Source organism: Athene cunicularia (genome assembly GCF_003259725.1).
Source record: "Athene cunicularia isolate RWA chromosome 18 unlocalized genomic scaffold, athCun1 chr18_part1, whole genome shotgun sequence".
Taxonomy (NCBI): Eukaryota; Metazoa; Chordata; class Aves; order Strigiformes; family Strigidae; genus Athene; species Athene cunicularia.
In genome coordinates, this window is record NW_020799123.1 from 7,063,955 (window position 1) to 7,090,936 (window position 26,982).

Genomic DNA, 26,982 nt, shown 5'->3' on the forward strand with positions numbered 1-26,982 from the left:
TCTTATACACATCTAGCCTAAACAGTGCTATTGTTTACTAGTAGTTATGTATTTTTTTGTTAACGTGGCGATTCATTAATTTTCCGCAATAAATAGCTGAAGCAAGACTTTAAAAATAATTATTATTGTTGTTGCTATTATTTTGGAGTGGAATTTCTCCCCAGGTATGATTGAGCTTTAATGAATGGTGACTTAGTGACATTCATCGTAGTCGTATTATAAGCTATTTCACAAAAAATCAGTGGTAGTTACAAAATTCCTATAGCTGCCTCTTTGGAGGAGATGAATACTCTGCTGAAATAGTTTTTTTTCCTCGTTCATGAATTTTTTTTTGAGTTATGGTACTTGTTAAAGTGTCACAGTTACAATAGTTTATTTATTACCTGTATGATATTAATTTCTGTGGTTTAAGCTTCAAAAAGCCTTTAGCTCCTCCTTTCCTTAGCATTTTTTTTGGATGTTGTTAAATTGTGAGGAGGGAGAAATACTTGGATTTTGGCAGTTCTAAATTGCATCGTAATCACAGAGGTGGGAATTTCATGTTTTCAAACAACACTTATGTCATTTTAAAAATGGCTAATACAGGTTTTAATTTGTCTCAGAATACATGAGGTAAGGACAGATATCTGTGTTGCCTTAGATTTTGCAAGTACAAGGAATACTTTGGGGTTTTTGGTTCTTGTTGGTTTTGGTTTTTTTTTCCCTGCTCAAAAAACTCTGTGGGTAAGCTGTGTATGTCATGAGGAAATTGTGAGTTCAGAAAAGTTTTTGTGATCTTGGTGTCTTTCTAGACTTCTCTTATTAACCAAATATCGTTATTCAATTAGGTGTTAAATTACATATTTTCTTTTGATTCTGAAATCTCAGAGGAGTTGTACAGCTTTGGAAATACAAAGTAAATGGCTTGAGCCGTCCGTGTTGGTCCAGGTAGAATAGATAAGGGGATTGTTTTGGTTTATTTCTTAAGGTGAGCAAGATTTTTTTAATGGGATTTTTTTTTTTTGCTTCATTCTCTTTAATAAGTTCAGATTACTGTCTTCATCTTCTAATGAGCAGATTTTTCAATTTTAGACTGAAGAGCTTGACTATAACCATAGGAATCTGTTTCTAAGCTGTTCGATTCTGTTGTTTCAGAAATGAGGCTTTGTCTCTTCTTCCCAGTCCTCCTTTGACAGTTTAGAAAGTGGAGAGCTGTCCTGTGTCTGAGGCCAGTGGGAAATTTATGGGCTTAGTTAGGGTTGAGCTTTCAGTCTTGTGGGAACTGCTGCTCTTTGCTCTGCTCCTGCTTTTATTTGTGAAGTTTATAGGACATAATGAAATGCAGCCTCTCTGAAAGGAATGGTTTCATAGATTACTATAGTCAACTGATGAGATCATTAAAAAAAAATTTACCACTGTGAAAGCACGTGTTTCAGTTTGACTTCCTGCATCACCTAAAGATTAAATTTGCAATGCTGGTGTTGTTTTAAAAGACAGGAAATGCAGATCAGGTTCAGATAGTAACATTAATTCATCTGCCTGACTGCTGTTTTGCTTTTCAGATGAAATGCATAGGCTAATGTCATTTCTGATAAAATTAGGCAGATATCAATGTGTCACCTTTTCAGTGTAAGCATGTTGTACTCATACCAAAGTTTAGGATTTTATGTCACATCTCATCAGTTCTAGATATATGGAAAGTTATCAAAACAAGCTCATCTCTTTATCATTTGTAAATTGCATCTAGGATATCAAAAACTATTTGGAAGATGCAGTGAAATACAAGATAGGAGTAGGTTGTTTTGAAGGTGAAGAAGCAGAGTGTGTGATAGCTGGGCATTTATTTGCAGTTCTAATGAAACATGTTGATCAGGTATTGTAAAGCCTTTTGTAGATCTTACATTTTTACTTTAAAAGTTTGACATACGATTAAAGCTTTTAATCTTAAAAAAATTGAAATCCCACTCGCTGTATGTTTCAGTATTGCAGCATGTCCTTAGATGATCAATTCTAGTTTCGGCATAAAGGCTTATTGGTTTGTATGCAGGAGGAAATTATTGGTGTCATATGTTTTAGTCTTTCTGCTTACTGTCATATTCATAGACAAAGTATATTTTTTGAGCAGTAACTTTATTGATTCAGGCATTTTTTCTTTAATATGCCACCTATACAAAACAAATTCATGCAGAAACAGCCATTGTGTAAGAATTTTGAGGCTGTTCTGTAGCACAAGAAAGCGCAGCATTGACTATCTGTGCTTCATGCTTTGTATAAGGCTTTGAGATTGTGGTGGTTCCCTCAAGGTAAATTCAGTGTTTTCAGGAAGCAGGGGGGGTTGAAGAGCTGTTACAGACAAATGACTGAGCAGTTATCTGATAGGAATGCAGGGTCTCAAAATGCAGGTTCTGTATTTAAAATATTATTTGATGGTATTAGCTTTTTATGATATGTTACACTCATATTTTTTTTAATACCAAAGACCTAAATTGGTTTGCATCTAGATAGTAGAATTTCAGAACTTAATCCTCCAGGGGATGAGATGGGGGGAGGGAACTTAAGTGTTGCTTGTTTTGGAATAATATTAGTAAAGGAAGGTTACCTTTAAGAGTGGGGTTTGGGAGAAAGGCTTACGTTTGGTTGGTTTTGGGTGGGTGGGCATTGCTCATAAAGTGTCTGATGAATGTGAACTTTAATCGTTCCAAATAACTTATCTGTATGAAGGAATTTTCTAGTTTTTGGTGTGTAAGCCCCAACCTGCTGGATTTTATTCTCAGCCTTTTTACTAGGAATTGTCTGCCTAAAGGAATTTGCTTATGTAATTGTTTATTACAGTTCTACTGATACTTCTCCGTTAGTGAATAATTTCTTGCAGAAGAGGAACAGGTAAATGTAGAAGTATTAATGATCTGGAGCTGTCAGTAGTTTATATAGGAAAGCTTTGAACTGATTACAAACTTTGAAAGAGCCATTCTTCTTCTTAGTCAGCTTTGAGGTGAAGGATACTACTTCCCACACCAAGACATTTCAAGCATTAGTGAATTAGAAGTGGAAAGTTCCAAGTGTCTATCTGTATTTGTTCTAGTGTCTTAATGAAATGTGAGACCCAAAGGGCTTTGAGGCACAAGCGATAGCTAGTCCTGCTGCAGTAGTTTGACAGTAACATTCCTCTCTGTTACACCTTCTTGGCAGAGGAGTCATCAGAATAATTTGGCAAAAAGGAGTAAGTGCTTCTTGCCTGCGTAGGTAAATACCCATACAAAACTGCCTGTTGCTCTCTCTGCAAATACAGAATGTTTTTCTCTATTACTTCTGACTTGTACTAAGTGCAGCAGTCTGATAAGCCATGGATGAGTAATGCTATTTGAAGCATATCACCTCTGTTTCAGTCCTTTAATGGCTCTGTGATGCTTCAGCCATTTCTTGGCCCTTTCTATTTTTACTCCTCATTGATTACTTAAGGCAGAGTGTAAGTGCAGCTGATTGGCATCTACAGCCTGTCAAGGCAGATGTTCCACATGGTGAAGCTAACCCAGGATGATACCTTTCAAGATTCTGCAAGATTCTCTCAAGTGATGTTTTTCTGTTGAAGCAAAATCAGTTGAAGAGCATAATGAAATAGGTATGAGAGGAGGAGAAAATTGCTGCAGACACACTAGTCTGAACCACTCTAATATGAGTATTTCTCTGCAGGCTGCTTCTTAGGAGATAATGTCAAGTAATTCATTAGGTACCGTCACATCCAGAGCTAGTTAGGAGAAAATTGCTGCAACTTTTCAGTATGTGTGGGTTTTGTTGTTGGTTTTTTTAGTATATAAATAATTAATACACTGTGTGACACATGTTTAAGCTGTGCATTTTAGTACTGGTTACTACAATTTTTGGCTGTAACCATCAGCTCATAAGAGGAGGTTTCTCCTAGCAGTGCTGCTTCATAAGATATTTTTAATTATTTCTGATGTTGGTTGGTGGTTTGTTGTGGGTTTTTTTTATCATACTTTTGCCTGTAATAACTTTTCCTTTGCTCTTTTTGTTGCTACTTGTTTCAAAACTGTTACAGGCCTGTTTGCATAATTTTTGAGTTGATAGAAAACATTCTACAACTCTTTTTATCACATAATGTGGCCAGACCATTGTGCTCTCTGTGTCTTAGGAAATTGTCTAATCTATTCCTGAAATTTTTGTGGGGGAAGTGCCTTTTCGCTGACCCTAATACTGGGATGTGAGGATGAGAACATGGAAGAGAAGGAGAATACAGAGAGAAATTATATTTCTATTGACTAGTACAGAAGTTCATTCCAGAAACTGCTCCCTTGAAACAATTCCGTATTAAAAGAAGGAATACTGCAGCTTTCAGAGAAGAGAGCAAATTCTGAAACAAGGTTTTGTCCAGTAGCTTTCTCCTTGCTTCTTGAGAAGAAAAAAATTTGTGATTTTGTGTGGTGTTTTCTTGATAAATTGCTTCACATAGGTGCCACAGTGTCCCAGCCTGGATCACAGGAAAAGTATTCAAGTTGTATAATAAAAGACATTTGTTTGTTTGCTTTTCGTGTCCATGGCTTGTTAGTAGAAAGCCTGATTGTTTTTCTATATAATCTGTAAAGCAGTCAGTACAGTTTTAACTTCATAGTCTGATTTGCGGTCTGTCAGCGTGGAAAAATAGATCAGGCTGATCTAATTTGATCAACTGGTGTCACAGCCATTTCAGTGAGATGTCGATACGGGGTAGGTCTTGGGTCTTTTCTACCCCTGTTTGTTAAAATACTTTAAAATGTATCTTGGGAAATGGTATGTTGCAAATCTTTGCCCACAGTATATGTGAGAGTATTAAGCAGGTTGTAATACACAGTAGCCATTATTAGATTTGCCACATGTTAGAAACTGATGGGAACTGATAAAAGAGATGTTAGAAGAATGTCCAGGCTAGTTTTGGATTGACACTTAGTTAATGGCATTCATATCTAGGGGAAGGGTCTATCGAAGAATTAATTTTTTAAGATTGCTTATGAAGTTAGGAAAGTATTCCTGATTTTATCTTTTTGTCTGTTCCGATGGATAGACAGGAGATATTTCCATGTTAAGAACTTAAAGAACTGACCAACTTGACTAGCTAAGCCCATGCTCAAAGGTGAGGGTGAATAATGTTTTTAACAAAAGCAGTTTTTTTTCCCCACTGTATCTTAAGTATTTGCTGTCTGGACTAACAGGTTGGTTATTTTCTAACTTCTGGTGGTATTTTTTTCTGTTACCAAAAAGAACCTGACTTGCTAATGTAAAAATAGGCTATGCAGAAACAAAACAAACTCTTTTTTCAGTTGGCAGGAAACCAGGTTAAAATGAATGTCTTCTCTGTCTGCCTTAAGAGGTATGCAGTGTCTCTTTGCATATCATTCTTAAAGTAAGGATTTTTAAAAGCATTGGAATGGGGAAGCTTTTGGATAGTTATCATATGTTGTCTTAAGGCAGAATCCTTGAGGCAGGACCTTATGTTTGAATGCTGATGGCTCCTGTTCTCCAAGCCAGCAGCACTGCAGAAATGAAGGCTCAACACAGAGTTTACAGACAAGCCAAGAGGAACTTGCTTTCATGCTTCTGTGGCGGACATTCTCACCCCTTGTAGGTTTTCACCCTTAAGGAATTTCAGAGTAACTTTTTGATTAGTCCGATCTGATTTAATTCCTTTGGAAATAGCAAATATTATATTGTGTTTACAGATAGATGGCTTTCCCATTATCTTAAACATTTAGTAGTAAAATTAAGAAATGCTATTTTTGCAATGGAACGTAAGATTTTTGGTGGTTTCTTGCTGAGATGCACCTTGTAGCACTTACTGCAACCAGGTAACACAATGATAGAAGTTGTACATGTAAAATTTTCAGAAATTTTGCAGTGTACAAAGGGGAGTTTTACACTGTATTTTATAAAATAAAACCGATTACCTAAATTTGCTAATTCATGAGGAAAAAATTATGCCTGTTTCTTTCTTCTCTGTCAGGTTTGTAAATACTACCTTTGTGGCTTTTGCCCAGCTGAATTATTTACAAATACCCGTTCTGATTTAGGTAAGTCTTGTAATTTTTATTCCCTTATACGTAATTACAATTGAACTTTTGTTTGCAGACTTCATTTTTATTGTTTAATGCTTTCTTAAAACACTTGGAAAATAATCTTTTTTGTTTTTAAAGGATTGCCAGTGATATAGTATGTTAAGAGCAATATTTATTCCAGATCCTACTTCTCTTTTTTCTCTTATTGTGTAAGCTAAATTATTTTGTGGGGGGTGTTTTTCTCCTCCTGAAGTGTTTACTTCTAGTTTGGTTTATTCTACCTGGGCAGGGTTTTAACTTATTTTTGTGTGAGTATAGATTATTGAGCTGCTTTACTTTAGAGACTCATTTACTGTAATAGTTATTACTGAAGGCCATCTCTAAATTACTAGTAGCTTTCAAGCGAGTGTATGTGGACAACATGTAGTTTGGAGATGGTAACTCAGAAAACCAGGCTTATTGTCTTAACTTTCATTTCCAAGTCCAGTGAAGAGTTTGATAGACTGGGGAAGGTGGAAAATTTTAACATGAATACCTTTGTGAACTGAGGCAACATACCTCCTAATTTTACTCTGAAGATGAGCATTTTAAGTAGCTAGTTTATTACAGAAAAAGCTGTCTGGAGTTTAGAAAGTGCTTGGTGAAATTACTGTTCATATGTCACATATGTTAATTGTTTTTTTCCTTTTTTTTTTAAGACCCTAGGTGTTTAAGGTATTATTTTGTTTGTGTAGTTTTACCAATGTAGAACTTGATCTGGAAATTCTGTTTTATATGAAGACTTTATATGCCAGTCAGAATATCCTTGATTTTATAATTACTAAACTATATTGGCATTCTTTTTCTTTAATGTGTCTTTCAAATTCCAAGCAAAGGAAGCAGAAAGGCAGGCATAAAAGTCTCTGAGAAGTGTTTATAGCTCTGTTCTATCATGGTGTATAAACAATTACTGGCAGAAGGTAAATACGGCATTCAAGAATGCAAGGCTAAACTTTTGTTTGGTCTTTTTAGGTCCTTGTGAAAAAATTCATGATGAAAATCTACGTAAACAGTAAGTATGTTGGTATGTTAATGCATACAGTGTTTCTAGTGTGCTTGAAATTTTTTTAAAAGCAACCCAACCATGAGAAACTAAATGCCTTTTGTTTTATGTAAACATTTATTGAAATGTGTAATATTCTCTTGAGCAAGAATTTATAACATTGCATGTTTTTAATTTATTTTTCATATATTATGGATTGACAAGAGCTTTCATTTTTAAAATATTTTACCAGGTATGATTTTTCATATATTATGGATTGACAAGAGCTTTCATTTTTAAAATATTTTACCAGGTATGAGAAGAGCTCTCGTTTTATGAAAGTGGGCTATGAAAGAGACTTCTTACGCTATTTACAAAGCTTACTTGCAGAGGTAGAACGCAGAATTCGAAGAGGCCATGCTCGTTTGGCACTGTCACAGAATCAACAGTCTTCTGGGGTGAGTGTGGAGGAATCATTGAGGCAGTTTTCCTCTAGATTGCGTCTTTGTGTTCTCTTTACTTTGTTCAGGTAAAATACATTGTTTTCCAGAAGATTCCCATTAGATAAGTCTCTTCATCTGTTAGCCAGCCGATCGCATCTAGTCCTAATGGACAAGCCAAGTGGCTCCACAGTCAGCAGGAGCCCCTCTCTATTCTCCCCATCTCTGTTTCCTCAGAATCAGTATGTGTTCTCCATCCTGGAACATTAATCCTGTCAAGCGTTGTCTTTACCCTGTTAACCTCAGTTTACCTTTTCTCCTTCAGTTGCATATTCCTCCTTCCCTTCACTACTAAACTGTATCACAGTGATACTACTGAAGTAGGCAAGTACTTTGTCTTTCAGCAGCTGGTGGAGCTAAATACCCATGTCTGCTTCCAGACTTAGGCAGCTGGAAGTTTGGGAAAGAAGTACTTCTGTGCAACTTTTTTCAGTTCCAAGCTGCATACTAGACAGGAAAGCTTAAACTGACTGGGAGAAGAATCTTAAGGGGTTGCTCCACTTGATTTTTCTTGTTCCTGATGGATTTGGAGCAGTGGCTGTTGCCTGTGCTCTGAGAGTTTCATGACTGCTAGGGTAGTCTGGCTCCTTTCTGCTGCCCCACTTAATTGTTCTGTGCAAAGTTCAGTTGCTTCAGAAGGAGCTGTGGACAGTATCTAGTCAAAGGAGCTTATTGGCTGTGGAGTAGAGCAAAGGTGGTGGGAGAAGCAGATTTAAGTCTCTTCCAGCAGCCTGCAGAGGGGATACTACTAAGTACATTTTTTGATGAAGTGAGATTCTTTTTGCATTTAATGCTCAGAAGTTAAATTTCAGAATGCACAGAAATTCTAAGTCATACTTGAGTGTCTGCAAAGATATGTAATAGCTGCATGGCAGTTCCAGAGTTTAAATTTAGGACTTTGAATTCAGATGTCTTACCATTTATGGGCCAGGGCCTTGAACGTTTTTGTTGATTTAGGAGGCATTAGTGTGACTAGAACTTGCTTCTCTCAGCAAAAGTAGAGTAAGATGTGTTGAAGAGTGCTTTAAGTTAGACTAGACTATTATTAGTAGGTCCTCATAAGAGAAGAGGCAGGAGGAGGTTGGTTATTCCTGAAGTGTCTCTGGAATATGAGAAGGCAATGTGTTTTAAAGCTATGTTAACGTTAAAAAACAAAACCTAAAAAGACACATTTGTATCGTTTGGCAGGGAGCGGGACCTACCGGTAAAAATGAAGAGAAGATTCAGGTGTTAACTGACAAAATTGATGTACTTCTACAACAGGTGAGTTGTTTTACCCCCTGTAACGAGATCTCTTGCTTTTGTTACTTGATTAAAAATTGATTAAAAAGTTTTGGATTTTTTTCACTGTCCTTTAGATTGAAGAACTGGGTTCAGAAGGAAAGGTGGAAGAGGCACAAGGAATGATGAAACTTGTTGAGCAGTTAAAGGAAGAGAGAGAATTGCTGAGGTCTACAACTTCAGTAAGTAATGTGTTTGTAGTTCTGTCAGATTTATTTCAAAATTTGTTGAAGCAATACATTATTAACCTTGTCATTACACTGAAGGCACTCAAGCTCTGAATTTACGAAGACAGTAACAGGACATTTAAATGTGTTAATCTGGTATGTTGATTTAGCATGCCACCTTGAGAATGGGTTTCCTGCACACAAATTAAGAAATGATTTACGCAGCAGTCCTGGAGGCAAGTTTGCATCTTGGTCTAGTTCGGGTCTCGGTTAAACTTGGCCACGTAGCCTCTGCAGTACTATTTTACCAATCTGTTACAGAAAACCTTTGTTCTAGGGCTGTGTTTAGAGACAGGCATCTGTCTGACTTTGGGAGCTACAGAAGCCAAAGGTAATGTGTTAAGTAGCAAATTCCAGTCAATAAAAAAAAGAATTTATGTTTAAACATTATATTTCAGTGATTAATAATATGCTCAAACTGTGATTCCTGTTTTATTTTTAAAAAGTTCTTCTAAGTGTTACAAGCAATAGTGTTCTATACTGTATGATTCATGAACATTGCACAACAATAATCATTTGGGTTTATGTTGAAATTTCAGTGTATTTCTCACATGCCTGTTGAAACAGTGAGTTAATTTGACCATCATCCTTTTAAATAGAAGCCCAGCACTCCTTTTTGTATTTCTTCATGGGATATTCAAACCTTTTCATTCCTTGGAACATATTCCATGGTTGTTCCACAGCTCAACATTTCAGTTGATGCCAAAGAAGTCATCTTAAGAGAAAACCAATTTTATTTTCCTTAACCTTAAGATTGTAGGGAAGCTGCAGATATGGCTATGTACCTATTAATCCTTTGTAGTGAGGAAAAAGATTTGTTTTCTGTGTTTTCTAATTGATTTTTTCCCTGTGGCCTATGTGGAATGGGTGTATGTAGCCTATTTTTGCCCTGTTCATCCTAGTAGGTGCAGTGCTGTGAAGACAAAGCATGCAGGTACCATTTTCAGCTTTCACTAGTGCCAATGATTTGACAACGGTAAAAATAAAGTTCTAAAACTTTTCTTTTGCTTTATCACATATTTTTCTTTTGCAGACAATTGAGAGCTTTGCAGCCCAAGAAAAGCAAATGGAAGTCTGTGAAGTTTGTGGAGCCTTTTTAATTGTAGGAGATGCACAGTCCAGGGTAGATGACCACTTGATGGGAAAGCAGCACATGGGTTATGCCAAAATAAAAGCTACTGTAGAAGATTTAAAAGTAAGCGTTTCCTTCAGTTACTGACCTTTACTTGGAGGCTTTCTATGGTAAATAAAAGGATGTCCTATGGATTGTCTCAAGTGGATGAAATACTCCAAAGGTGGTGTATAAATGTTAAATGGAGTACTACAATGCACATTTTGTATTGTGCTTGCACTGACAGTCTTTGTTGCATGTGATTACACTAGACATAAGCAAAGATGTAAATTCAGGTGGGAATTTTTTATGGCCTTTATAAAGAACTGTGGTGTGGCCTCTGTTCTTGAGAGAAGGACACGCAAAAAAAAGGTTCTCGGAAACAAAGAATTTCAGTTTGGGGAGATTTTAGAAAGTGCTTCTATGTAGGCTGCCCTTTGTTTAGAAAAACACTCTGAAACATTTTAAAAGCTCAAGCTTCTACATCCTCAGAATGTGTAAGCTAAGTTATATTGAATGATTTATCTTGAGTAATCTTCATTTCCTTCTGTGAACATTTTTAAGGAAAAACTACGAAAAAGAACAGAAGAACCTGACCGTGATGACAGGTTAAAAAAAGAGAAACAAGAACGAGAAGAGAGAGAGAAAGAGAGAGAACGGGAAAGAGAAGAGCGGGAAAGGAAGAGGCGACGTGAAGAAGAAGAAAAAGAAAAAGAGAGGGCTCGTGATAGAGAGAGACGTAAAAGGAGTCGTTCACGAAGTAGACACTCAAGCAGAACCTCTGACAGAAGATGCAGCCGTTCACGAGACCACAAAAGATCAAGAAGCAGAGAAAGAAGGCGAAGCAGGTATGTGTCTGTGTGTGGAAATTTTCATAAAACTTTCCAAAACAAAAATGTTGTGGGACTTGGATCTGTGAGCCTGGGTCACATCACTGATTTGTTAGCTTCACTGTTCTTACCTCTTAAGTGAAGACCTACTTTACTGGTGCAAAGGATAAGCAAGTTCTTGCTGCATATTCACTGTCTTCTCTCCAGTTTTGGAAGTGGATAACACCATTGTGGTAGAAGGGGTCTTAGAGCTTTGAGTAGAGAGATGCTCCCAAAGAACAGTGTCTTGTTTTTTCCTTGAGTTGGTCTTTAATTCATAGTAGTGGATATCCTTAAGCTGTGTGGTTGAATGTTTAAGTGAAGAAAGCAATATGAAGCCAGATTTTACACACTGAGAAATATTTATATACAGTATATTAAGGCTTATTTATTTGTTTTCTGCAAATAATCAGTGTATTAGAAGGTGCTACTCTTTTACTGTTTTATCTTCTGAGTTATAAAATACCAGCTGACATCTACATTTTTGAAATTTTCTCTGAATGTTAAGGAGTCGTGACCGAAGAAGAAGCAGAAGTCATGATAGATCAGAAAGGAAACATAGGTCTCGCAGTAGGGACAGGAGACGATCAAAAAGCCGGGATCGGAAATCCTACAAGCACAGAAGCAAAAGCAGAGAGAGAGAACAAGACAGGAAGTCAAAAGAAAAAGGTATGTTTGTGTGAAGGCTGAGTTCATATCAAGTTCTGAAACTAATCCTTCCCTAAAGTCTCAAAAGCTCTTAGTCTTTCAGTGAGTGACTGAAAGTTCTTCTTAGCATCAAATTACATCTGGTTTTATAAGCTGTATATGTTGCTGTTAACGAGTTTGAAGTATTGTGTTTGTTCCAGTTATTGGTAATGCACGTGAGTGCATATGTACACCCCACTGTCCACCTCTAACGTGTTACAGTAGTTATTAAAAGCTTACCACTTGTCTGCAAATTGTGTGAGGATTTTGATGTATTTTAAGACCCATTTGCCTTTAGAAAAATACAAGCCTGTAATCAGACTTCCTAAAAGTGAATATCTTCTATTCCTACTCTTAGCAGCTATTTCTGTAATTACCCTTTGCTGGTACATGTTTTGTGGGAGATTGATAGATGGTACAGGTGGAACTGTACTTCTTTACACTATCATTTCCTTTATTTTCCTTTAACAGTGCTTTTAAGGTTGGTGGGGTTTTTTCCCTAAACTAATCAAGATAGATCTTGAAGAATGTCTATAATGCTCTAAATTACAACTTCATGCCCTCTCCCAGTCTTCTGCTCTTCCCCCCCATCCTTCCCACTTGTTTTTTGTGGTTTTTTTTTTTTTTATTTAAATTAAGTGAGATTTGCTTTGCCAGTATTCAGGTGAATCTCAAATGAATGCTGTATTAATCCTTGGAATGCTTCTATAGCAGTACATGCCATGTGCAACAGCATTGATGGTGACTCACTGCTTCATCAAAGGCTGGTGTTCAGAAGCTTTACCTTTAAGTAGTATTAAAAAGAGCTACAGAGAGAACACTACAGATTCACATTCTGTGAAAAGATACTAACTCACTGTTATTGCTAAATTTCCCCCTTTAAAAGTCTTTGAAACTTGTGAAGGAATGTAATACTAACTTCTGGCTTAAACTACTGTTTCTGGGGTCCTGACTAATGTCCAGTCTGAAACAGCCACCCCAGTTCATTATTAGAGCTGACCATCAGTAATGGATGAAACAACTCTGTTATGTTTCTAAGGTACTTTTGAGGTTTTCTGGAATGAAAGGTGCTATGTGCATGTTTCTGGATTGCAGGGGCCTGTTTGCCCTACCTTTACTTTTCCATATTTATCTAGCTGATTCGTTCCCAAAATTTTGTAATGCTTCATGTATTTTTCTTGCCTGACTTCCTGGGACTGTTTTAATTTTTCTAGTTTATACTATGGTGCATCTTTAGTATTGATTCTTTCATTTTGCTTTGCCCTTTTAAAGCAAGTGGGTTTTAGCTGCTTTTGCTCATTGGCAATGGAACTGATGCATAGTGTTTCAACTCAGATTCAGCATTGTAGCCTATATCTGTCCATTTGTTACATTATTCTTACCTGATACTGTGCCTTTTTTGCCTACTTTATGAACAGATTTCTGGTACTTAGTCAAGAACATTCTATTCAGTAGTGTGTATCTATGAATATAAATAACTGTGTTCTTATTTATTCAAATTTGGTCTGTTTTTGAGCTTACTGGCTTTTCAGTTCTCTCCTTAATCCTTCCATAAATAGAGGAACTAGCGAACTTTCTTCAGCATCTCAATATTTTTAGTTCTAACTTGACTGATTTCCTTGCTGGTTGTTTTATTTGCTGCTTGCTACTTTCTTCCTCCAGAAATGAGAACAGTGAGGTGATGCTATGAGCTGTGATGAAAATTCCACCTGGGAAAACCAATTACTTTTTTTGACTGTGTGATCATATAATTTGTAGAAACATAAGTAGGCCTTAGATCAGACTATAATGCTGAAGAAGTTTCTGGTTTTTCCCTTTGTTGGGAAAATCTTTAATTAAAAAAAGGAAAAAAAACAAGCCAGTAGTATTTAACAAGCAAGCATTGGATTACTATGATGAAGCTGTAAACACCATTACATCCTTGTGTTTGCAGTGGGGCATTGTAGGTAGGCACGTAAGCAGATAGCTTTAGAGGTTCGTGTATCTGAAGCACGTGGCTGGCTACCTGCTCTGCTGTTTGCACAGAAAGAAGTAATGTAGAAGTTAAGTCTTAACTTAATACATTTACTGCTCCATTGGGAATATTGGCTTCAGATTCTAATTGTCTATATCCACCGTTGATCTGCAGTTATTAAAAGAAGGAGCAAAGGCCTGGCTTTAACTACTCATGGTGTAGTGCCTTTCATCTTGAAATCTCAAACGGCTTTATAAACATGAATCTTAACAGGAAAAAAAGTAAGGCATAGTTGGCCAAGGCTTGCCTACTGTTACACATTAAATTAGTGCCATACTTTGAAAATTCAGAAGTCCTGGCTCTTGTTCATTAAAATACTGTAGAATACAGCGACCTTTAAGATTGTAAGGAAAAAGTACATGTCAGAATGGAGTCACTTAATTTCTGACTCAAGTTTCATGAACAGGGAGACATTTGCTAAAGAAGGGAGCCACCCAGCCATAAACATCAGCTGAGCATTAGCTTAATATAAACCAGCAGAACACAACTAGTTTGAGTAAACCGACTTCAGAGTAGGTGAAATAAATAGGGTTTTTTTTAAGAACAGGAAAACATCTGTTCTGCAGGTACCTTCATTTTATCAATGGTTAACACTGGAACATGTCCCCAGACCACTTTAACTTGGCTCTTTACCTTCCCTAATCTGGATTCATATACTTATGTAAAAATAATTCTATTTGTGATTTGTGTTTTCATGTTAGTGATTAAACCTCAGCAAATACTGTCAGAACACCCAAACCCATAGTAACACTGGATATTATGTTTGACTGATTTTTGCATTCTCTGAACATTATCTTGGTAAGAATTCTCACAAAATACATTGTAGTTGCCCACATGAACTCAATCAGAAAAGTGTGCATGTGTTGAATCAGGAAGCAAAATCAGTATTATGGGATTATACCTAATAGATCACAACTGAAATAATATACACAGTTTCAACAGCAAACTAATTGTATGTGCTTTTAAAGAAAGAAAACTCTCACTGTTTGAAAATACAGTGGAGGAATTTAACTGCTTGCAGATAATCCAGGAGTTGAAAGGAGTTAGTTACTGGACTACTTGTTGAATACACTTTCTCAGTTCTGCTTGGCAAACTGGAGGTTTGCTATGGTAAACCTATTTTATTATTTAAGTTTTTAGAAGAGTTTCATCTTTCATACCACAGTTTAATGGTAGTTTTTTAACCTTAAACAAAATTATCCTTCCTGACCAAATTCAAGAAACAAACAAGACAGAACAAAACCCTGCACACTGCACATCCATAGGGCTATTAAGATCTACCATATCTACATAGGACAGAAGATAAGATTATTGGACTGACTACTAGTCCTCTTCGGGGAAACAAGACTACTATTCCTCAGTGGATCTACGTGTGCATCGGAGATACCTATAAGACACAAAAAGAAGACTTTTTAACAAGGTTAGTTAGAGTGCAATCTACCTGCGGAGTTGCAAAACTGAGGGCAGACAGATCTCCAAAATTATTAGTTCTTCAGTTAGCTTTTTGACATCGCTGCGTGCTTTCTCCAAGCACCGTGCACTGGATGTGCTGCTTCAGATGAAACCTCAGTAGTGTTCATTAGGCAGTTGCCCTTATTTCTGTGTGGGGGCTTTACCCCTCCCTGTGGTGGTCTGTTTTAAAACAAAGAAGTTGGGATGATGCTTCTCTTTTAAAGCTTAATTTCTACTTTGTCTTCTGGAATATAAAAGTGTGTTATGCCAGTCTAGGTGATAACATTATTTAAAATAGCTTTTTCAGAGTGTTTGATCTGTGTGCTCCTGTGTTGGGGATATATATATATTTATGTTATTTATTTTAATTGCCCGGATAGCAGGGAATAATCAGAAAAAAGAGCATGAATGTTGTTCTGTATGATGACATCCAAGAGGTTGGTTTTTCAGATTATTTTTTTTCTCTCCCAAAGTGTCTTTACTGATCAAAGGTTGAATATTATGGTGTGAAATAATAAAGAATTGATATTTTTATTAAATTTGCACATGCTGAATTTATGGATGAGGCACGCAGCTCTAATACTGAATGTTTTTCTTCCCATGGAAATATTTTTTTTTTTAACTTCTGGCTTCCTTCCTTCTTTGAAGATTATTGAGGAAAAGATGAGTTTTTCAGCAATGTAGCAAACTCTTCAGTCAGCTTTCCAATTTGTGATGAAATTGTGGGATCCTTCCCATCTTGCTGGTCCTTTGCCTTTGGAAACCAGTGCTTTTTATGTATCTTCCCAACTGTGTCCCCCGGCCTTTTTAATGAGTGGATTATAAATGACTGCCATTTTCATAAAAGTGAGAATGAATAATGCTGACAAGCATGCAGCTTCTGTGACATACTGCATAGTAAAGTTAATTTTGATTGTCACTGTGATTCCACTTTCAAAGCTAGTGGTTTGTTTCCCCAAGTATTTGATTGGGGTTGCTAGTTTGTTTAATTGGCACGTATTGATTTATTCGATAATGCACTGATGCATTGTCCCACTGCTCTTTTTGATTCTCTTTTCAAGAACCATATTTGATGAGATTTGTAAGCCCATGGCAGCCATACACATCATAAATTAAAATTTGGGGACAGAAAGCGTCCCATGATAAGTAAGGAAGCCATGCACCGTAATGACACATCTGCCTAACTTCTTGACTGCCTCTTTACCCCCCCAGTTTGTGTATTTTGACAGACAGCTGAGTAGCTGCCTCTGTTAGGAGGTCTGTCCTTTCTCCTCTTTTCCCCACCCTGGACTGTCCCCTTTGACCTTTTTTTGTACCCTCTCCATTCCAGCATGGTAGCCTGAAGCCTCTTTCTGTAACTTTTAGAGTATTACTGTTATTGCTGTAGAAAGTAACTGTCCCATTTTATATGCGATATATATCTCACATGTGCAATGTTTGTTTTTACTTTGAAATCCATGGTCAATGTCTTCTTTCATGGCAGAAAAGAGGGGATCTGATGATAAAAAAAGTAGTATGAAGTCCAGTAGTCGAGAAAAACAGAGTGAAGACACAAATACAGACTCGAAGGAGAGTGATACTAAGAATGAGGTCAATGGGACCAGTGAAGACATTAAATCTGAAGGTGACACTCAGTCCAATTAAAACTGATCTGATATGACCTCAGATCAGACAGAGGTAAGTGCATTATTTCAAACTTTGATTAGGGCTTTTTGTTACTGTTTAACAGTGCAGCGTAAGTATGCACAGATGAAGATGGAACTAAGCCAAGTAAGAAGACATACTAAAGCACCTTCTGAAGGAAAAGACAGTGTAGTCCTGCAAAACATTTTGAGGTACATTGTTTTGTCTCAGCTATTTTGTAGCAGACTCGTGCCCCCATTAGTGTGCCTCTTTGGGACATATTTGTAATATAGTCACCATAGAAAAATTAATTATCCTTTTTTTATTTTAGGGATTTTGTTATCGTTTTTTAAAAAAGTTGAACTGTTTTTGTATTTAAGTCCATATTGTGTTGGTACTTCAGCAGAAACTTTTGCTTTAATACTTAATATTTGAGGCACATGTTGGACTACTTTGTTTTCATATGAACTGCTAGTATTTCTTTGTCAAGGATGTTTCTAGTTTTTTTGCTTTATTGCCTTGCATTCTAATGCAGTTTGTTCTGTAACTCGAGAGCCAGTAGCATTGGATTGATGGAAGTGTAGGGTTTATGAATTATTGCAGCTGACTACCATACCTCACACAGCGTTGGTGTTGTGAGCGGCCCATGAAAAGCCAAATTAAAAATCAAGGATTCAGTCAAACTAAGCAGGTACTCATGCCAGGTACTCCTTTCTCTACCCACATCCATGTTTGAATGCTGTTGCCTGTAATCTTTAAGCTTACTGTTGTGTTTTTGATTTTCAAGATAGTGAAAAGGACTTTTTGTGTATTGTGTGAATACTGTAAATCTGATGTTAACAGAATGGAATTTTCTTTCAACTGTATGTAGGGATGCAGTGCTGCCCAGAATTAGATATCTTTAAAGAGTTTAAAATGCAATAAACACTACATAATAATCGCCTTGTTACTTTCAATGCAATTCAAGTCTTTAAGAGGTATGTGTTTAATATTTCCTACTGTGTAGGAGAATTTGCAGTCAGCCATAGTACAGAGAAGTGGAATGGCTGATAACAGACTTCTAAGGCAAATGTAAATACAAAGACAGATGCCACCAAACGATTACAATGTTCATGGCAAGAATGTATGCTGAAAAACTGTTGCTGGAAATGAAACAGCTAAACAATAGGAAATACAAATGCTGTATTAAAAGGAAAACTTGAAGTTTTTTCCCCACTCTTGACATAGCTTTCTTACTCTTACAGAAGGTCTTTAGTTGTATTCCTGAAATAAGGAACTAACAGTGGAGAGTACAGCTGATAAATGAGCTTCTTGCAACATAATTTGTTACTGTAATTTCATTATTTATGCTAGGAACTCTTAAACACTTTATGTTGATTTATTAAACCATTAATGCTACATTATTGCTTCTAAAGCCAGTCACGTTCAATGTTGACATTTTTGTAGAGTTAAGATGACAGCTAACAACTGGGCCAATATATAGGAATGGTAAACTGAATGCTCTTAATGCTGTCTAATTGTCTGTTTTCCCAAAATTTTGCATTATAGGACTACTACATGAAGAGTCTGCGAAGACAGCGGAAGACAGCTTAAACTGAAGATCTGCTTTAAAATGAGGTGAAAGAAAGCTGTAGTGGCGTAGAAAAATATAAAGTTGAGTTAGAAATTTTTTTTTTATAAAATTTAATTCAGGACTGGTGTTTCCTCCCAGAGTTCAGAAAGATGTGTTGATAATAGCACATATGCTACTGAGAATATAAGTCCTGTATCCTTTTTTTTCTTTAAGACTTTTTAAGATAAGAAAACAACATAACCTGAACACATGGCTTGCTCAGTGTTTAATTGCAAGTTTTCATTCTTGGACTTTAAAACACAAGAATAAATGTTTAGTATTTGTGTGAATCAAACTAAAATGAATCCCATTTTTACAACTTAAGCTATTCCTAGCTTCTTGATATACAAGAAATGGAAATAAAGTATCTTTGAATTTCTGTTACAAATTCGATTGTCTCTGTCATTGAACGTTTAATATTAAATAAGCTTCTTTCCTAATAAATCTACTCATGTCTTCAAGCTTAGTCCATTAATTTGGATGCTTAGTTATTCTGTGGTGTTTGTGGGTTTGGGGTGTTTTTGTGCCATCAGTTAGTATTTCATTTCAAGCTTGCTTTTTCTGCAGTTAGATGGCTTCTGGATACTCTGTCCCCTAAAAAAAGTGCAGCTTGTGCTGCACTTGGTTAAGAAATTACAGAAATTTCACAATAAAAATTGTAGGCCTTAAGCCTTTATAAGGCACTAAGATTCTTCAGCATTATCAGAAAAATGCCCTGGCTGAGATTGGCCATCAGACTGCCTTATATTTGCATGGTAGTATCTGTTTGGAATATTAATGAACAATGCTCTGCAGTTGGTAAGCATCACAGCTCCACATTAAGACAGGTCCTTGCAAAGCTGTAGGTCAGGAAAGCAGAGTTTGTGTTGGGGAAGAACTGCACCAGGTCAGCAGCAGCAACGTTACTTGAGTGTCTGTAAGACACTGAATTTGTGCTTTTTTTTTTTTTTTTTTAAAAAAGCGCATTATCCTTTGTATTCAGAACTTGACTATGCGTGTAGCTGACTATAATACTGTAACTTGCTTGTTCTACTGTTGGTGAGTCTCGCCTGTTTGTGGAAGTGCACTCATAAAAGGATCTACACTTGGGTCCCTCTGCACCAGAGGGACACCACGTGCAGCCAGCCACGTGTCCTTTCTGACATCCATACAGGGGCACAGGGGCTTGAGACTGGGCGGTGGCGGGGAGGGAACTCAATAAGAAAAATAAATACAAGTGGGAGCAAGCAAAATTATAATTCAGTTCTAATTATGGACTGTGCGTGAACTCCCATTCCTTTTGAAACCTGTGCAAGAGACATCGTTCAGCTGCTGCCTGGATGTGTTACTTCTTGCAGTGGCTAAAATGATTGTCTTTGCACATTGTTACAGCACTAAGGGTTTCCCTTCTTTTGCAGAGGTATAAACTAGAAAATGAGGTACCTTGTAGCAACTTGGACTGGGATCCAGACATGTCTGACTGGAGTCTTTCTCTAGTGCATTAAAGCCGAAGGAAAAACTTTATCTTTGGGAGCATAGGAGGCATGGTGCCTTTCTAGTAATTACCTTCAGATTTTACTGTAACGAGCATTTCCACAAGAGATTAATCTGTGGGAAAAGCATCATCTTCAGAGTTTGAGCCCAAGATAAATATAATCTCAGATTTTCTAGGAGTGCTAAGCAAAAAGCAAGTATCTTATTTAAGTAAGCACCTCCTACATGCTTTCTTCATACTGGTTTTGACAGCCTGGCAGTCTTTTATGAGGTGTTAAAAATGTACTGGCCCAAGATTTTCCAAAGTTATGTTGAAATTTTAAGAGCCTCCTGTCCCCTCTAGAGGCCATGTATCATCCCCCACACCCCCCCTGAAAAAAGGAGATCTAGGTACTTGAAACAGCTGAGACTTTAATATAAGTGAAGAGTAGCAATGTCAATTCCATACAAGTTTGTAGTGCAAACAAAAGTTGTCCTTGGAAGAACAGTAAGTTTTGTAAACTTAGTTTCAGTTGTCATACAACAATTTGTTGTTCAAAGAAAAAAAACAACAAAAAAATTAACTAGTGTGCCTTAGAGTTTATCAAACTGCAAAAAACATACAAAAATATTTCTCTGAATGCATAGACTTACTGTTAATATTACAGTCAGATCATGATTAACGTTTTAGTCTTGTCACATTAACAGTTATTCTTGGTGGAAACTAGAGCAAATAAAGCTTTTTTTATAAACCAGCTGCTCCTGTAGCTGAATGTTCAGTAATTAGTGGAGGCAGTCTTTATACAATTCCCTAAAAGAACTGAAAAGAAATTAGACACTTAATTTTGAGCCATTTAACTACTACTGGTTTTGAAACAGTTATTGCACATAATCTGTACTAGCCTCCAAGCTGTGCTGGCAAGATAAATACACAATTGTTAAAATAAAAACTTCCCTGTCCTACAAGAAAAAAAAGCAGGAGCCATAGTTAGGAAATTTTACTTCATACTGTGTCACAGTCTTGAGCGTACCAGGAGTTGAATGGGGCTTTGAAGTAGCCCAGCTCCCGCATAGAGAAGAGGGAGTCAGCAGAGTTTAAGTGAAAGAAGTGGGAAAGGGTGATAATTATTTTGAATGCACTAAGCAGGCGTTTTAAGCCTAAGTAGCTTGGTGAAGTCCTGAACCCGGAGTCGAGCTCTCTGCTGGCAGAAGGGTTTGTATTCTGACAGGTTCTGACCAGCCTCGCTCAGAGGAGCCACTCAAGGCTGAAGCAGCTGAGGGCAGGGCAGCCACGCTGCGCCTACCAAAACCTGCTGATTGTACTATTTATGGTCTGAATGTCAACATTACAGTCCGGATCAACAGCAACAAACACTGCATCAGCTGTGCATAAACTCTGCTCTAGTGCTGCTTAATGCAGAGATGGAAGGAAAATCAGTGCTATTGGGGGAAGAATAAAAAAAGCAGCTCGTGTTCAGATGAAACAACTCCCTCACCACTTCATCCACCCCAGTATCCAGTTAAGGTTTTTAGTGCATAAGTCATCGTAGTTTTTGATACAAAAACCAAAAAGCCTCTTAAGGTGGAACTTTGCAGTCTACCATGTTAACAGGAAAAGCCTCGAGCAATGCTGCTACTTAAATACTTTGTTTGGAGTGAAAGGGAGTGACTTCAGGGTGTGTTTTAATGATGACTTGCCATTCATAAAACCACAGATGGATTTTTTTTTTTTATTATTACTGGCTTGCTTAAAAACAAGTCAAGTAGCCTGTAGCTTAACCAGAGTCTGGGTTTTTTTACCCTCTAAAAAAATTAAACTGAAAGCACCTGGAGGCATTCAGCCCTTTCAGTCCTCATCTGGCTAAAACTGCGGATGCAAAGTGACAGCAGACTGCACGTGTTCCAGGTTACAGGTCAGTTATTTGCTAATGGTGTACGTTCCAGTGCAGCATGGCCAGTCAAGAGCATGGTACACTCCTGACAGTTGTGGGAACGGCAGACAGGAACCGCACAGCCTGGGACTGTACACACTGTGTACTGACGTCTGGTGTGCCTAACGCAGTCTCCTCCCAGCGGTGGGAAAATGACCAAAACCACGGATGCAGATTTTTGATCCCCTCCCTAGCTCCTGAAACAGAAGGGCTTTCTGAAAGGGCACTTCTAACTTGCTCTGTGACTTAAATGCTCCTTAATTAAGAGAAGCTTCTGTACTTTTTGTGGAGGTGGAAGGATGCCATCGCTTAAGTTACGGTATTCTCAGATGGGAAAGGAATGTTTAAATGTGGACACTCAATTTCAGCCCAGTGAAAATTCTCCTGTCACTTCAGAGCATAAAGTATTTCTATCACCAGCAGGCAAAACAACACATCTTGGTACGTCTTCGAGAAGGGGCTTGCAAGTTTTACATTTTTAGAGAGCAACTGTTCATTGCATGCCAAATACGCTCTGACGTTTAACTTAATCAGGAAGTTTAAAAAATATATATATATGTACACAGACACACACACACACAATTTCCTGAATCTCTTTTCCATGAGTCTTATTTGGTCAAAGAGTGGGAGTACTCAACATACATTTCATATCAATAATTTAAGTCTTTCCTGCCCTCTGTTGCAAAATACCACCAATAAACTTCACTGAAATACACTGGAAGCATGTGATTTTAGTAGATAAATGAGGTATCCCTTATCTGAATACAGTATCAAGTAAAAAAATAAAAGCGAAGGGGATATTAAATATAAAAGATAAACTATTAGTTAAAATAGTAACCCTAACAATAACTTAAGGTTTTACACACGCTTAATTCACTGCCCTCAGAAGGCAGCAGCATATAATTACCATCTTTTCACACTCCAGATGTGTCCAGAAGAGTCAGTAGGTCAGCTTCGATGCTCTGCTGTTGTAGCATGGTCTCTCGGTCAAAGTTGACGCAGCGTTTCTGAAAGGAGAGCTGTCGCTTTTCACAAGAACTAACTCGAGCTCTTGGAAGTCCTGAAGTCTGGCAACATCCTTGTCCTTTTAAAGAACAGACAGAACTACGCATTAATTCTAAACCTATCTGGTTATTATTATTTATAATAATGGCTAAAGGAAGTAAAAACTAAAATCCCAGGGAGGTCACACCCAAGGGTAAGAATAAAAGTGCTACCAGTACACGCTTTCTTTCAAAGTGTGTTTGGTTTTTTTTTCCTCTTAACCGTACATTTTTTTTCTCCTTGACCTGCATTATGATTTCACTGTATCTATGCATGTCACTTGATGAAGAGTTGTGACCAAATGCATTTCATTTACAGACCTCCAGAATAAGTATTTTTGGAACAGAAGAGCATGTTCATTTGATAATGGCGTATCTTTAAATTATTCACATCCCATTTTGTGGGTTTTCTCCCCTTACTATTTGTTCTTTTTAGACAAGCAAACAGTGAAGTAGTACATGGCAATTATGTTAAAAGCACACTAATGCGCTGTTTCAAATACATTTTAAAAAAAGTCAAGCTGTAATAGTTTCATGCACTTAGGAGGTGAAACTGCCTATTTTGACAAGAATATTTTAAAGTGATGAAGTTTAAGAAAAGTCTAAAATCCTTTTGAATTTGTGAGCGTAAGTCAGGGGTTTTTTTTAAACACAAGGCCATGTTTTGCCAATCTTTTTACAAAAATACCTTCTCTGATGTGTGCAAAGTCAAATTAATCTCTGGTTTCAATTCTTACCTTTCTTACTAGTGTATTAGGTAATTTTCTGATCTTCTCTACTTGTTCTGGATTAATGCCCAATTCACAGCAACTCACTCTGAGCAGATCTTGATAGGTCAGTTCTTGCCTGTCCAGTTCAATTTCAATGAAGTCATTGTCTCTGAGGTTCTGGACTCTCACCTTAAGCACAAGTTCTGATTGAAAAACAAGATTAAAAGGGGTTTTTCCCTAAAAAAACCCAACCAAACAAAAAACCCCCACCCATACCTAACACTACAGTATTTATCATTCTCTTCTGAACTCAGGTTTTATGATACAATAACTGTATCTCACTGAGAAACACCATGCAGTTAATAAAAGCTTCCATTTGAACAGCAAGACATAGACAGGGGAACCACATGCACAGTGTTAAAAATCTGATCTGTCTGGTCACAAGTCGTTACCAACCTACCAGAGATACATTTGATGCTGTAGAATATAGTGGAAGACCTGAATTTTTATGTTGCTTGGACTGATCTTTCCATTGGTCTGCAAAGTATTACCATGTCTGACATACAGTTTAACAGTTATTTTACCTAGCAGAACAGAAAAATAAAATGTTCTGGGTAGTTCTGGCCAAAGAATTCAACATCTCTGCCTCTACTCAACACAAGTCTGAAAGGGGAACAATTCTTTAACTCCCTCTTTCACCTTGTAACAGAGACATGGAACCGAATATAAGATGGGAAATTACACTTCATTACCTTGCATGTTACATGGGAAAGTTCCAGTAAAGAAAAACGGTTGAAAGGTTGGTGCGGGACCAGTGGGCGACCTGTCGAGCTGCAGAGGTTCAGCCTGTCGGGCTGCTCCAGGCGGGACCAGAGCTCTGTGGTGGGGTGAGGCCGGCCGGGGACCGGGGCCGTTGTGCACCCCAGGCTGGGCGCAGCGCGGGGCCGTGGCAGCTGCTGGTGGGGCGGGCAGCTCTTCCTCAGCCTCTAGTGTGGGAAAGTCATCGTCGCTGTTGCATGATGTAGGTGTGCATATGCTTTCAACCTGAGTTGCGGATGAGCAAGGACTAGTTTCACACTGGGAAGCAGAAGAGATGGAAGCACTTTCATTCTGGGATTCTGCCAAGCTGTCTGGAATGCTTTCTTCCGTGTAAACATAAGGGAGTGGTGGGCTGGCCAAGTAGTTTGCAACAATTGGCAAATTTAAATCCTTCACTCCTTGGTATTCAGATTCTTCCTCTGTTAATGAAGTTTAAAATGAGGGGTGGGGGATGGAGAGAGAAAAAAAACACCATGTTATTGGATAGCTCTTTATCATTTCGAATCTAGTTAGTTTTCCTGTTGTGTCTTAAAACTACATCACGCTCACCAATGTATCATATGTATGTAACACCTGGAAGGCAAGTAGCTCAAAATGAAAGAAAAATCTACAAATTTCTACAATGTATTGTGCTTTTTAAAAGCAAAGTAGGAAAAAAAATACCTGTTGAAAGATACTTCATTTCTAGCAGTGTTATTCAGCATTTTCAAAGGAACTGTATGACCAGTATTCACTAAGTCTCGTTTTACAATGCTTTTAATAACACTGCTGTAAATAGTTTATTATAACCCATGCTAACAAGTTAAACCAAGTATTTCTTCAGGTAAGTGACTATTTGATATAATACCCAAGCCACCTCTTCTCTTGCTTAAAAGTACTGCAGTAAATTACATTCTTGCCTGACTGAGCATTATAGGACATAAATATTAATGTCAAAGCAGTTCCGAAAGATCTGCTCAACAGCACTACACTCCCAGAATAAAAACCATTTGGGAGAATATAAGTGATATGTGTTTGTTCCCCAGGAAACACATGAAAGCTTAACAGACAAAATAAGGCAACTGTGAACAGAGTTCATTCACACACCCTTGACAGTTTAGATGTTAAAAACAGAACGCAAGTCATTTGTCATGAACTAAGTGCAAGAGATGAACACCTTGCCCAACAGAAAATAAAATGCTCATGCAAAGAACGTGCCATTCCTTCAGTTGTGACAGCTGTAACCTTAGTCATGACTTAGCTGCAACTTCATTTAAGATAACTGCACTGTTGATGTAAGAGCATATCATTGTAGAGAGCAATTTAAGTGCAATTAGCAAAAGACAGAACATCAACATTTCCAAAGGTGAAGCACTTAAAACTTTTAAGCTGGAGCACAGTACCTAGATGCTGATGGAAACAGGACCATCACATACATCTAACTAGGTTTGCTGTTCATATGAAAAGTGTAAGATGACAGAAGCACGGGGCAAAAATTAACCATACTGTAAGTCACAGTATAACAAAATCCTCAGGAGCTGTAACTTCTGAAACGCTGCAGTTGTTCTGAGTGGATTTGTAAGATTTCTTATGGTCAGACAACAGTCAAACTGTACTGCTGTGAAAGCCTCTATTTGCAGCCTGCATGCTAGCTTCTGCTTAATGAGAGCAAACAGGACTGCAGTAGCACATTACCCAAAGTATACAGCTTTTCAATCTCTTGATGACACAGCTCAGAATAAAAGGCCTTCCTACTTGAAATCCCCATGTCTATTTGCCTGAGTATGCATTACAGTTACAAATCAGAGCTATCTAATGAGATACGATGGTCCCAGGCCAAGTTTTGCCAATCTACTGCCTCAGATAAAAGCACTAAAAATGCTTTAGTTTTTAGACCAAGAATTCTAGACGACTCTTCAGATGGGAACAGTACCTCCCAAAATCTTCTGGATGTCTGGTTTCGAAGTTAACTGTGCAGCCAGCTCTCCTTTAGTGGTGAGGATCTGCTTATCTGCACCAGCATCCAGCAGGCAGGACACCACGGGAGCGTGGTTCCGCTTGCAGGCCCAGTGCAGACAGGTCCTGCGGGAGGAAGCAGAGGGGTTGTGCTCGCAGCCTCAGACCCAGCGCCCCGGCTCCTCCTCACGGGCCCCTCCTAATTCACTTGGGTTGCACCTAGAGCGACAACAACTGGGAATAAAGTTTCCTTCGCTGCATCACTTTATAAAGTTATGAATCTAGTGTAAGTTCTGTGGGGCAAGGCCCCCCTTTGCCTTGCTGCAGCGCAAGACTGAGTCCCCGCTGGTGTCCCACTGGTGTCCATGCTGGGGGACACGAGCAGCTCCGCGAGAGGTCCTCGAGCAAACTCGAAGTGACCGGTGGAAGGAGGGTGGCCTCTTTACTATGATCCTCTTTAGCAGTAAATCTCAAAGCCTCCCGAGATTAACATTTCCTTTTTTGTAAAGAGGAGAACTAAGATGAGCCGCGTCCTCAAAGCGTCTCTCCCCTGCCCCTGAGGAGGGGTGCCCAGCCTCAGGGGGGGAGCCCCGAGCCCAGCACACGTCTGGCCAAACGCCCCGCGCAGCCAAGGGCAGGGCCAGCCTCCGCGCAGCCACCCCCAGCTCCGCC

At 38.0% G+C, this 26,982-nt stretch overlaps 2 protein-coding genes across 2 annotated transcripts; one reads left to right on the plus strand and one right to left on the minus strand.

Moving 5' to 3' along the window:
- Positions 1–5,952: 5,952 nt before the first annotated feature.
- On the plus strand, positions 5,953–18,807 carry LUC7L3 (LUC7 like 3 pre-mRNA splicing factor). The gene is made up of 11 exons (XM_026860938.1): positions 5,953–6,038; positions 7,035–7,074; positions 7,358–7,502; positions 8,733–8,807; positions 8,903–9,007; positions 10,086–10,247; positions 10,728–11,011; positions 11,541–11,701; positions 16,669–16,809; positions 16,915–17,020; positions 18,357–18,807. Exons 3-11 carry the CDS (start codon positions 7,380–7,382, stop codon positions 18,367–18,369), a joined length of 1,170 nt encoding a protein of 389 aa, XP_026716739.1. The 5' UTR covers positions 5,953–6,038; positions 7,035–7,074; positions 7,358–7,379; the 3' UTR covers positions 18,370–18,807.
- A 1,477-nt stretch (positions 18,808–20,284) lies between these two features.
- Positions 20,285–26,471, minus strand: LOC113486847 (ankyrin repeat domain-containing protein 40-like; the record flags this gene model as incomplete). Its single annotated transcript, XM_026861136.1, has 4 exons — positions 20,285–22,887; positions 23,584–23,759; positions 24,309–24,794; positions 26,288–26,471. Coding segments are annotated over 4 exons (990 nt in total), but the record flags the coding sequence as incomplete, so codon positions are not given.
- Positions 26,472–26,982: the final 511 nt, after the last annotated feature.

What these genes read in the sequence shown, in the direction of transcription:
- LUC7L3 (XM_026860938.1), top strand. Translation starts at nt 7,380, where the DNA reads ATGAAAGTGGGCTATGAAAGAGACTTCTTACGCTATTTACAAAGCTTA. An exon ending in AGAGAAAGAAGGCGAAGCAG is followed by an intron (nt 11,012 to 11,540) that starts GTATGTGTCTGT and finishes CTGAATGTTAAG; the next exon opens with GAGTCGTGACCGAAGAAGAA. An exon ending in TGAAGACATTAAATCTGAAG is followed by an intron (nt 16,810 to 16,914) that starts GTGACACTCAGT and finishes ACTGTTTAACAG; the next exon opens with TGCAGCGTAAGTATGCACAG.